This window comes from Ranitomeya variabilis, chromosome 5, assembly GCF_051348905.1.
Source record: "Ranitomeya variabilis isolate aRanVar5 chromosome 5, aRanVar5.hap1, whole genome shotgun sequence".
NCBI lineage: Eukaryota > Metazoa > Chordata > Amphibia > Anura > Dendrobatidae > Ranitomeya > Ranitomeya variabilis.
Window position 1 is genome coordinate 373,668,818 of NC_135236.1, and position 12,738 is coordinate 373,681,555.

At 37.1% G+C, this 12,738-nt stretch overlaps 1 protein-coding gene across 1 annotated transcript in view; it reads left to right on the forward strand.

Moving 5' to 3' along the window:
- Positions 1–733: 733 nt before the first annotated feature.
- Positions 734–12,738, forward strand: part of SLC13A1 (solute carrier family 13 member 1) — a 43,595-nt gene continuing 31,590 nt past the window's right edge. Inside the window, exons 1-5 of the mRNA XM_077264940.1 lie at positions 734–745; positions 5,161–5,288; positions 10,964–11,092; positions 12,120–12,256; positions 12,432–12,619. Coding sequence (XP_077121055.1) covers positions 5,187–5,288; positions 10,964–11,092; positions 12,120–12,256; positions 12,432–12,619 — 556 coding nt within the window. The 5' untranslated portion in view covers positions 734–745; positions 5,161–5,186. The remainder of the gene's footprint in view (positions 746–5,160; positions 5,289–10,963; positions 11,093–12,119; positions 12,257–12,431; positions 12,620–12,738) is intronic.

Sequence of the window (12,738 nt, forward strand, 5' to 3'; positions counted from 1 at the left end):
TAAGTCTAGAGGAAAGGGGCAAGGAGAAGCGGCCAGGCATTGGCAAATCGGCCAAGACACGTAGTCTACAGTTAACTTTTTACAGTGCTTCCTCTGAACTGTCACAACATTTCAGGTAAAACATATATGGATGCAGTAACTCGGTCAATGACTAATTCATTCTACCTGTGATTCCTGCAACATCAATCAGCTGACAGGTTCCCATTACAAAAGGGAACAATATTACATTCCTACTTGTAAAAATAACAGACAATAGAGAAATATCCATGTTCTGGACCAACTCTCCCAAACCATTGTTATCTCTTAATGTGAATAATATATAACATTGGACATTTGTAGTTCTGAAATCTTATATTTTTCCTGTATTGAATATAGGTGTTATGGAAGAAGGTATTATGTCATGATGAGAAGATGAAAAATGCATATTTATTAGCTTTGTAGTTTTGTCAGGAGGAATCCAACAATTACAATTCTGGCTGCTGACAGGGAAATTGTCTTTTATTTTAGCAGAAACACTAGCTTAAATGGGCCAGAATGAAAATTACATTAGATCTAAAATGTTTCTTTTAGTTGTCCTTTCCTTACCTGGAATATTTGTCAGCATGAAAGCATTCATTGTTGGAAGATTACAGGAGGGAATTTGAAGCTTAATTCTCAGAACAATGAACCAAAGGCACTCTGGAATAAATACTGGCCTCAAAAGAGAGCTGCTGGATCCACTACACTTTATAGTTTAGAGGTGCAGGTACGTACAGTTTTTTTTCTTGCAAACTAATATGTCTGTTTTATTCTGGGGAAGCGTGGTCTAATATGGTTCCATTGTGTTCTCCTATATACAGTATCTGTAGGCTGGGCCATCTGTTATATAGAAGATTTTAGGGATATAGTACATATATATATATGTATATATACTGTATATACATATATATATATATATATATATATATATATATATATATATATATATATATATAGTATTGAGTAGATGAATTTACTTGGTAGGTTCATTGCACCCCGCAATTTGTGCATGCAAATGGTGATGCAGAGCTCGACTGTGGACATTTTTCACATTGTGGATGGAGTATCCAATATACCACTATCTTACTCTGCACAGCAGTGTCGTATGGATTTTTAGGTTCAGCAAGTCCAACTAGGATGCTGACAAAACAACATGAACATGTGGCACACACACACACACACACACACACACACACACACACACACTTATATAATAGAATTTCTTTGCTTCCATTATGTTATATTTGTAGATTTTGCATTGTATTAGTATTGTATTCATTACAGTTTAGAGAAAGAGTTTATTTGCTTTTGCTTGAACACACCCATGGGCAATAACTGTTGCCAGTTTCCTTGTACTTCCTTTATATTATAAGGGTTACTGTACATGAGCAGCATTTCTCTCCAACAGAGCTGTTGTTAAGTCTTCATCATCTGAGTGAGTACAGCACGCTTCTTACTCACATCACATTTTCTATGGTGTCATCTATTATCTATCCATCTAATTAAATATACATATATATATATATATACTGTATATGCATGCAGTATATGTAAATATATATGGTTAAGTTAAGTTTAGTACATCCGTAAATATCATTTATGTTAATTGTAGACTTGATAAAATATTATACAATAATTTTAGGTGTATCATAAGTTTAAATTAAAATGAGTCTGTCAGCACAAAAGGACTTTGTAAACCAAGAACTAATAAAAATAATACCCATAGTGACCTAGTTAATTGCTGCATTGATCTTTGCTCAGTACACTCTTGGCATGACTGAGCAGTTCTTGTAAATATAGAGTTGTCAATCAATGAAAATGACAGCAGAGACAGATGGAAGACAAGTACCGGTAGGTGGGAAGGTGCAGTGGATTGCTTGGCCATTCAAAGGTTGCACTGAGCATCTCATATTAGCAGATTTAAATAAAGAAGCAATTTCTGGCAAGTGCAGCAATGAATAAGAAGAGGTATGAAAAGGTATGATTATTATTAGGGCTATGTCTCCTGCAAGGTGTTGTGTTTGGCTTGAACAGTTATTTTCTGCTGACAGACTCCCTTTTAATGGTCAGTTAAAATTAAACATTTTAGGCAGCATTTATTTCTGAAGTAAATGAGGGGTTTTTCTGCTTTTATGTACAGAGCCAGTAAAAAGTTTGGGCACAACTGTTCATGCAGCTCTTTTCCTTGTTCTTATTGGAATGTGCCCTTTGCAGATTCTGACTGAAGGCAGCAGAACCATGAAGGAACAGAAATGTGTGAAACAGACCAGAATGTGTATTAAATCTTAGATTCCTCACCCTAGCCTCATTTTAGGCTGATGACAGTTTTACACCGCCTTGGAATTCTCTCCAGCAACTTCATCATGTAGTCACCTGGAATGGCTTCTAGTGAACAGGAATGCCTCATCAAGCGATCATTTGTGGATTTACCAGCCTTCAGAAAGTGTTTGCAACAATAAGGTGTGATTTGCAGAGGTAGTGTGGGTACACAGTTCCATACAGTGCAACCCTTATTCCACAATTGTTCTAAGTCAGAATATGACAAAAAACAATTAACTAAGGAAAGATAAACAACAGTCCATCATTACTTTAAGACATGAAGGTCAGTCAATCCAAAAAATTGTTAGAACCTTGAAGGTATTCTCAACTGCAGTCATGAAAAGATCATTAAAGTTGATATCTAAAGTACTGCCCCAGGAAATGAACACCAAAAATTACCTCTGGCTCAGAGGCTCAGTCATGAAAACATCTTGAAAGTTGATATCTAAAGTACTGCCGCAGGAAATGAAGACCAAAAATTACTTCTGGCTCAGAGGATGAATTCATCAGCATTACCAGACTTAGAAACTGCAAACTTACAGCACTTCAAATAGCAACCCACATAAATGATACGCAGACATGAAGTAGCAAACACATCTCAACATCAAGTGTCCAAATGAAAATGCAAGAATCAAGCCTTTATGGTTGAATATACAAAGAAGTCACTACTGAGGATCCCAAATAATAAGAAACGACTTGTTTGGGTCAAGAAATACAAAGACTTGACATTAGATCAGTGAAGATCTGTGTTGTAGTCTGATGAGTCAAAATTTGGGATTTTTTGTTCCAACATCATGACTTTGTTAGATACAGCAAAGGTGAGCAGATGAATTCTACATGTGTAGTACAAACTGTGAAACATGGTGGGGAGGTGTGTTTTACAGGTGGCACTAAAGGTGGTTATTTTCCAGATAAAGGCACATTTACCCAGCATTCTGCAATGCCATACCATCCCATTTGTACTTGGTGGGACCATCATTTGTGTTACAACATAATGACCAAAAACACATCTCCAGGCTATGTAAAGGCTATGTGACCAATAAGGAGAGGGATAGAGTGAGGCGTCAGCTGACTTGGTCTACACAATTGTCCAACCTCAGCCAAATTGAGACGGTCTGGGATAAGTTGGACCACAAAGTGAAGACAGTCAGCTAAGTATTCAGCAGCTTCGGGGAATATATTTAAGACTGTTTAAAGCCATTCCAGTGATTACCTGATGCTACTTGACAGACTACCTGAAGTTCCTTTATAGAAAGCCAAGGTTAGGTAAAGCTGCCTTCCAGTAAAGGAGGGTACTTTGAGGAATCTAAGCATTAATGCATATTCTGGTTTTATGTCACAATCTGTATCTTTGTGGTTTTGCTGGCCTCAGTCTAAATCAACAATGTGCACATTCCAAAAAGAAAAAGGAAAATCTTTGCATATAAAGTTATACAATCTTATAGAAATACTGTGTATTTTGTTTTTTTATTTTATAAATGTTTGTCTACTGTTAGCGAAGGGAAAAATCCACTTATACTCTTTGAGGTTTATTTATTTTGCAAATAGCAAACTATAAGGGCAGACTTTTAATCTCAAATTTGAAACAATGAGGGAGATAACTAAAATGAGCAAGAATTTTGGCACACATGCTATATACAACATTTATTAACAGATTTAGACAGCTTCTTACACCTCACTAGACTTTTAGACAATATCTAGAAAAGTGTGACTGAGAACATTTGCAAAATGTTTTAATGATGTCTGACAGTTTTTTGCTTGTAAATTGGTTTGACAGTAAGCCAACCAAGAGGTTCAGTCACAGACTAGACACTTAAAAGATGCACCAAAATGTAGGATCCACATGAGCCCCCGTAAAAAATCTGCCATATTTTAAACTGCTTAACTGTTACCCAGGATTAGCATGAGTCTATCCCTAAGGGTCAGAAATTAAACATCTTGAAAGCTGTTGGGTTCACTTCACATGTATTGTTATATGACTGCCATGGATTTTGTTGCTGAAATACCTGGAAAATCACAACTCCATCACCTCTAAACATTATGGGTTCAACAAAAGGAGTCATCCGACCTTGTATATTTAGAATTAGTATTAAGCATGTGATGGAAAGCCATGTCCTCTTCAGTCAACTGCATAGCAGCGGTGCTTGAGATCAGATCTCTACCGGTGTTTCATCGATGATGTATCTTAAGGATAGTATTAACCCTGAAAACCTCTTTTAGGCTAAGTGTAAATGATCAAGAAGAATAGCATTTTGGAAAATGCTGCGCTCTACATTGCAAGCACAGTGGGTCAGATTTATAGAAATCCCATGTCCACTATGCTTTTATTTACCACTGCGTAAACTCACCGGCGGTGCAGGTTTACGAGCCGCAGAATATGAATTTCTGTAGCAGAGATGCCGCATATTTTCAGCGATAGAATGTCATTACATGCAGTAATTTCGCAAGTACCTAAACACATGTGCGGTAATTAGAATGCAGCAAAGATACGCTGTATCCAAAACACTACAATTCCTGATCGTGGCCATGTAGCCTTACTGATGTTTCCCTTTTATGTTTCTCTTTTTTTCAATAGAATTATAACACCATTCAGATCTTCTAAATGATTTCCTTACTGCAATATTTGATTAACATGAAAGTCTATAACCATTATTAGGAAATATTTTTCACTTGATCAATACTGAAATTCCTGCAGTAAAACAATAAAACTTTATTGGTTACTGTGTCTGAGAAATGCCTGTGTGAGTGGTTAAAGGTGATTCTGTAGAGAAACATTAATCAAGCTCCATTATTTAAGGGTCATCTAAGCCTTTTTGTTCATAGGTAAGCTGAACCAGTACGAGAGTACCATGCGTCTTTTTCTCAATTACATATGGATGTACCGCAGGCTTTTAGTGATTGTGTTAACTCCGCTACTTCTTTTACCTGTACCGCTCATCATACAAACAAAAGTAAGTATTTTTCTATTTCATCATTTCGGCTTTTTTCCTTTATTCATTCATTTATAGTAGATACATAGTGGTTCTTTAAATGTCAGATTTAAGACATATTATTTCACTTTTTTTCAAAGGAAACCTCATATCAGAGGAGTGTACCTGTAGGGTCTAGATACTTAGGTTTCAACAAAGGTCAATGAGATAGTATTTGAAAGAATCACATAACTAGCGACTTCCTAAAGTAATGTGAAGTCAGATTTTAAATGACTGAGCACAACATTACTTGAAGATCCGTCAGTGACATCTTTGCTGGTGGGGTTGGAATACAAGCAAGAGGAAAGTATCTAAATGTTCCTGGAGTGTAACCGTACTTTCACAAGGAAACTTATTGGCCACTAATTTGAATTGGTATTTGTAAGTGAAAACCTGGAGTAGGTACAGGAAAAATGAACTTACATTTTCCCACAATACTTTATTCTATTATCGTTCCGCTAGGACCACTACTGGAACAATAGATGTAGAATTGCTGCTACTTATGTGTTTCCATCACATATTTCTAAAACAGCTCTGAAGATGGACGTTCACTTTAGGTTTTGTCTATACTTCTTACTTTAGAATTCAAACAACAAAGGGCCTGTGCACACGGGAATGTATGAAATATATGCATCTAGGGGACAATATCTCTATATGGTATAAAATGGCACAATGCTTCTCAATATTATTCTACTGGACCCATACAGCCAGTATAGGATGGTGCATGGGCTTCACCCTTGGTTGTCAAAATACTAATTTAAAAAACAAACAAACTAATGTTATCCTATAATCTCTTTTTAACGAGTCAGTTTTATTGCTAAGGCGGAGGTCACACAGCGTATTTTCTCCCTGTTTGAGTTTGAGCTCATTGTCAGCTTAGTGTGATCCAATTGTCTGAGAGAATGGCAGCACAGGTGTGGAAAAGATGGAGAAATTAATTTCTCCATCTTCTCTATAGTGAACGTATATTGGACTGCACTCAGTTGACATAAAAGTGCAGTCTGATGTTTCACATGCACCCACAGACTTCAATGGATGAGTGCGATCTGATTCTTAGACGCACTCGCAGCATTTTGAGATTGTTCTCTCATGCTGAATCAGTATGAGAAAATAATCGCAGATCGGCACTACCCCAGAGTAAAACACTGAGCCAAGTGCTATCCGATCAAACATCTCACAGCACTTGGCCGTGTTATACGGTAGTTTGAGTGAGCTTGGGGAAGCCAGAGGTAGGTCTTTGCCACTTGTGAGACATAAATTATGTTGAATATACCGAGCTGTGCTATGCCATGCCTGCTTTCATTCAGATATGCCCACTTTCCAATAGATTGGCATAATTGGCATGAAAAAAGCCCTAAAAGTTGGGCAAAAATTTGATTTACTGCCGTTTAGTAAAATTTTCTGGAGTTACAGGCTTAATAAATCAGCGCCTAGGGTCCCAAGGGCACTCTGGCATTTTGATGCTGATTAACATGTATTTTGCTAAAATAAATTATGATGATTCCATTAATTTAATGGCTTTCAAATTAACCTGGAGATCAGCCCCTTGTAAAACTGTTCCAAGGGTGGTGTATGTTAAATAAGAAACTGAAGAATGAACTAGAAAACCATCTAGAAAACTTTTTGTAAATCAAAGGTCAAAGGTTGATCTCAGTAAGATCTTGAAAACTCAAAGAGCAATACAAAATGGTAAACTGCAATATCAGTTACTAAGTAACCAAGGTAACATTAATTAATATAGTATGTGTCATAATGACAATAATAATAATAATAACAATAATAATAGTTATTTACAAAGGGCCAACATATTAATTTATAAGGTAAATACTGCATTTACTCAGTAAGCAAGGAAATATTTATTAATATAGAAAATGTCATGATATTAATCATTATCTTTATTTATAGAGTGCCAACATATTAATTTCCAAGCACATATTAGAGGATATACGTAAAAAGAATATCAGACATTACACAGAAATATATAAAAAGTTCAACAATAGGGGTGAGGGCTCTGCTCACAAGAGCTTACTATCACAGAGGAAATAGTAATAAAAGAAAAGGGTTTTACAGTGGTCCAGATCTTTTAATAATAAATCGGTATTGCATATAAAGCTGTAAGAGACAAGCACCAACTAGTTTGTGTCTGTACAGATATGAAATGTATATGAGGGCATTTAGTGTATGATAAACTGTTGAATAAAGGGATCGGGGAATAATGAAAAAAAGGATTAGGGAGGATTAATGTAGGAGAGCTCGATTAAATGATGTGCTGGGAATGTTCAGAAATAACCTGATTGTCTGGAGTAGTGCACTAAAGAGAACTGCTGCAGCTTGAGAATACTCTGGAAGATGAAAGTGGGAAGTTCGAATTATAGAGGAATTTATCTTACAACAAGTCAAGAGAGTTGGAATTAGGAAATACTGACTCAAGAGTAGACGGGGCCAACATGAAGGTTGAGACTATGGAGGATGTTAGTTTTAGGCTGGGGTCACACGTGCGTATTTAAAAAAAAAAAAATCAGTCCGATTTTCATCCAGAAAAGAGGGATGATTTTTTTTCTCATTTGTGTGTTGTCCGTGTGCTATAGGTGTGCAATCCATTTTTTTTACTCAGCAGTTATTAATCATTTACAGAACCATTTGCAGTTTCCTATGTTACAGAATTGCAATGTATCTGTAAAAATCAGATGCAACTCTAATGGCATCTGATTTTTTTCTTGCACCCATCTGATTTTGGAGTGAAATTGCAGCAGAAAAAAAAAGCGTGTCTGTTGCCGGGGCGAGGAGTGTGGGTGACATGGAGGCCGCTGTAACACAGCGCAGCAGGGGAGGCGGTGTCAGAGGGTGTCAGCCATGTTTCTGTGAGGCTGAGGAAGGCAAGCTTGCGAGAGAGAAAGATGTCATGAATCACATGAAGCTTATTGCAGATGGAGCGGGCATTCCAGAGTGCTCCAGAGAGAGAGGGAGCAAGGGGGTGGGCATCAAGGGCACGGGTTTTACGTTGGAGAGATTGCAGTAGTTCGTATTAGATAGGGAGCGGTAGGAGGGGGTATTAATGGGAAGTATTAGCTGTCCAGGATTGGGAGATATGTTGCCAGCAGTGAGGAGAAGCAGAGAAAGGGAGAGCAGGTGCAAGAAAGAGAGTGACCGGCTTGTTTTATGTTTTACTTGGAGAGAGCTGAGGTTGAGGAGTAGGTTAGCAAAGGAGGTCAGGTGGGGAGGAAAGAGGGAAAGGGAGATGATTATTTGGTTAGAGGGTGCTGGGGTTTGGGATAGCAAAGGAGAGTGAGCATTTGTGGAGCAAACACTGTAGGGGATGGGTAACCAGTGCAATGACTGGCAAAGAATGGAGGCATTGGTGTAGTGGCTGGACAGAAATATGAGCCTGGCTGATACATTCAGGATATAGTTTGGAGAGTGGAAAGTTTAGTGATTACTAAGAAGACAGACTAATAGTGATTTGTAATAATCAAGACATGAATAAATCAGAGCAGCAATGAGAACTTTGCCAATTCTATAGTAAAAATGGAATTCTGGAGATGTTTTTGAGGAGCATATGCGTGATTGGATGACTGAAGTTAAGATCTGAGTCCAACATAACCCCAAGCCAGTCAGCTCACATGATTCATATTCAGCAAATCAAGCACAGACCTATCTCTTCAATTGCTTACTCAGTCTCACATTTACTCCAAAATGTAAATAATTAAGAATCAGTGCCAATGTGAGATTGAGTCAGTCATTACAATATTTTGTCTATTTTGCGTCTTACATATTTTTGCTACATGTGTATTGTGAATTCTCAATACCTTAATAATATTCTGAATATCAATGAAGCAAATATTATATTACAGCAGCTTATGTTCTGACTAGGTATCTGACAGCCTTATATGTATTGCTGACATTTACTTTAATGAACTTTCTGTAATTTTCCACTCAAACCACTGAATATCAGACCTAAATATAATGTGTTAAAAGTTGACAAAAAAAACATAGTCTGATTTTTCTCAGTATACAAGGTCGGGATTTATCGTTGCTTTATCGTTGCCTGGTGACAAGATGTAACGCTCAGCTATGGCCAACTCACAGCTTCCATCAGTGTCAGATTCCCTCACAGCATCTCACAGGAAGCTACTTAACATGAAAGTTTTATTGTAGCCTTTTTTTAATGTCCTGAATGCCTAAACCAGATTAGTGACCTTATGAAAATGTTAATCTCTTAATCTTAATAAACTACGGTAGTTGTTTAATTTCAATAGGTGGTTGTGTAATGTCCCATTATGTATTTTCTCACAGAGCCAATTTCATTTCTGAGGAATATGAGGTGAAGATTATATCCTATTTACATTTGTAAATCTGACATGACTTATGGCTTCAAAATTATAGAAATATTTATTTCATGCTGTGAAAGACCAGTAGCATTCCATCCACGCTATGCCCTTGTATTGTTCCTCTCGCACCACATGTGAATATACATAATATAGTTCATACTGTAAGTGCATCCATACAGGTTATCTGAATTCAGGCTTTAATTTTCCAGCCCATACTGAATAGTAAAATGGCGTACTTTGCATGTGACTGAGATTAAGCTCTAGTGTCATAGGATGCAACAGTTTTATCACAAGGTGAAAATAATTTTCATTGAACTAAGCTTATCGAATTATCAATATGGCGCAAAAAAATTATATCTGGTAAGCGTCACTATAGGCCAACAGACATTTGCCCCACTGTTATGCATGAACAGTACCTTATATCTTCAATTTGATGCATTACATAGGTCATCTTAATTGTGCCCATTTTTCTAGATACTTTTCTAAACTTGCCTTGAACTCCCCTTATTTAGACAATCCACTGCGTAATTTCTAAATTTCTTAAGAGGCTTTAAAACACGAACAAGGAGAATGACTTGCAACTTTAGGCTCAGGTATATAACTCTAGTAGGGACAATGCAAACAGTTGCCCATGGACTGGTAGTCTGATGCTCCTGTAACACAAAAAATACCAATTATGTCTCTATGCATCTGATTTTATCACATCACCACTACTGCTTACTTCAAAACTATATATCTCAACATATTCCGCAGCACTTTACAATTCAGAAGGGACATGCACAGACAATATCAGACATTACAGAGTAACACATCATTCAACAGAAACCAAGAGGAGTAAGGGTCCTGCTCGTAAGCTTACAATCTACAGCCAATGGAAAGAGGACAGATGTAGGCGTGAGAAGCAGAATGAGGAAACATGCCTGACAGGAACAACAGATGTCCTGCAGTTATTTAATGAGTTGGCTTAACTCAGAGCTGGATTCACAGCAGCACAGCTTGGTACTAATGCATAATCTCTTCTATGCTGCTACGACTACTACTTCTGAACATTTGTTTTACATAAAAAGAAGAGCAGAAATCCCTCTTCTTTGCTCTGTGTATGGAAGACAGCATAGTAGCTGGTCTCCAGTCACGATTTCAGACAGAGCTTATAATTAGAGATGGTGTAAAATGCTGGATAGAAGTCAGATAATGGCTAGAAATAGTGTTATTATACATGTATACATTCATGAAGACGTATTATGAAAGCTTACCTGAAATGACAGATACAATATAACCTACACATCTACATTCCATGGTATTAATTTAAATATTGTGTTCTGATTGCAGGAAGCAGAATGTGCGTTTGTGCTCTTTGTAGTAGCTGTGTTCTGGCTGTCCGAAGCTTTGCCTCTTTCAGTGACTGCATTTATTCCAGCTTTAATGTTTCCATTGTTTGGGATCCTACCATCTAAAACAGTAAGTGCACAACTCCTTGCATTGATTATAATGTCTATGTGTTGATATTGACAGTCAGTTGGGCTGAGTTACTTTGGAGACACAGAAAGAAATAATACCAAGTCATGAATTAGACAAGCGGTAGCATCCCACCCCAGCTATGCCCATTTTGTTCCATTTTGTCAAAATTGGGAGAAACTGTCGTGAAAGCCCCCATAAGTTACCAATTTAAGTGCAACTCCAAGTTGCGCCTACATTTTTCCATTTTTCAAAACTTTTACACCAGAATTCTGGTTTGAAAATATTGATGAATTGAGCCCTTTGTCTTGTACTGGATTTCAAGAGTCCCAGTGTTGTGTTCCAGTCTAGGCCCAGTAGAGGATCCGGTAGTTCACTGGTTCTTCCTGACCATGTTCACACACATTTATACCATATACAAGAAAGCAGAAAGAGAAGCAATACTAATATATGCCAATTTATTTGCTAACTTACCCTTGTGTTGGTGTTTTTACGGTTTGTAGAGGGCTATGATTTGCAAAATTGAAAACTGAAAGTACAGAAAGTTTCAGAAACTAACAATTAACTGTCATGCTGTCACTTTCCTCAAGCAATAACTATGTAAGAGCCGATAATGTCTGTAAAGGGCTGTGGAATTAATGGCGCTATATAAGTGAGTAAAAATAAAAATAATAAAATAAATAAATAATAAGAGTTTGTAATCAGTTGGTGGCAAACTATATTAAAACTGACAACCACGATAGCATCACTTCCCTGCTCTGATCTGGTTTCTAAGGTTTTTTTTTTCTATTGGATGCATCTGTATGCATTAGGAAAGTTGCTGCACTAATTACAATATTTTGTTAAAAAAATTTGAAAATTACACCGGGCCTCCTGACACAGACCTACCCATCGGAAGCCAAAAGGAAACAGAAGAAATCACACAAAGATTTAACAAAATATAGAGCACCAATTTACAAATGTGCTGCAGTGATTTATTAGATCAAGTAAAGTCTACATGAAGATAATTTTGTATGTATTTTGTCTTCAGATTGCCTCTACATATTTTAAAGATTTTCATCTTTTGCTGACGGGGGTGATTTGTTTGGCAACCTCGATAGAAAAATGGAATTTACACAAAAGAATTGCCTTAAGGATGGTGATGCTGGTGGGAGTGAATCCTGCATGGTAGGTGTTACTGATGCTCTGTAGGCTACTCTGTCATATATTTAGATATGGAGACTGGTGGTTACTTGTCCTCCCTGTTGTTTGATGGTCTCAAGTTGTAGCACATTTTCAGTCCACTATCTACCTAATATATGACCGGATCGGTAAATCATTTTTATTTATACCTTGTCTGTAGGTTAATGCTGGGATTTATGTTCAGCACCGGCTTCCTTTCCATGTGGCTTAGCAACACCTCTACAGCTGCTATGGTGATGCCAATAGTAGAAGCTGTAGCTCAGCAAATCATTAATGCCGAGGCTGAAGTTGATGCCATGCAAATTAATTCATCAGACGGAATTCACAATGAAGTATTTGAACTTGACGGTACATACTATTTCCCACTTAGATAAGTGTATGTATGTGTTGCCATTATGTCGCATCTAATTCACTCTATTTCTTATTTTCTCACTGGATTGTGAGCTTTTCAACATATTCCGACTTTG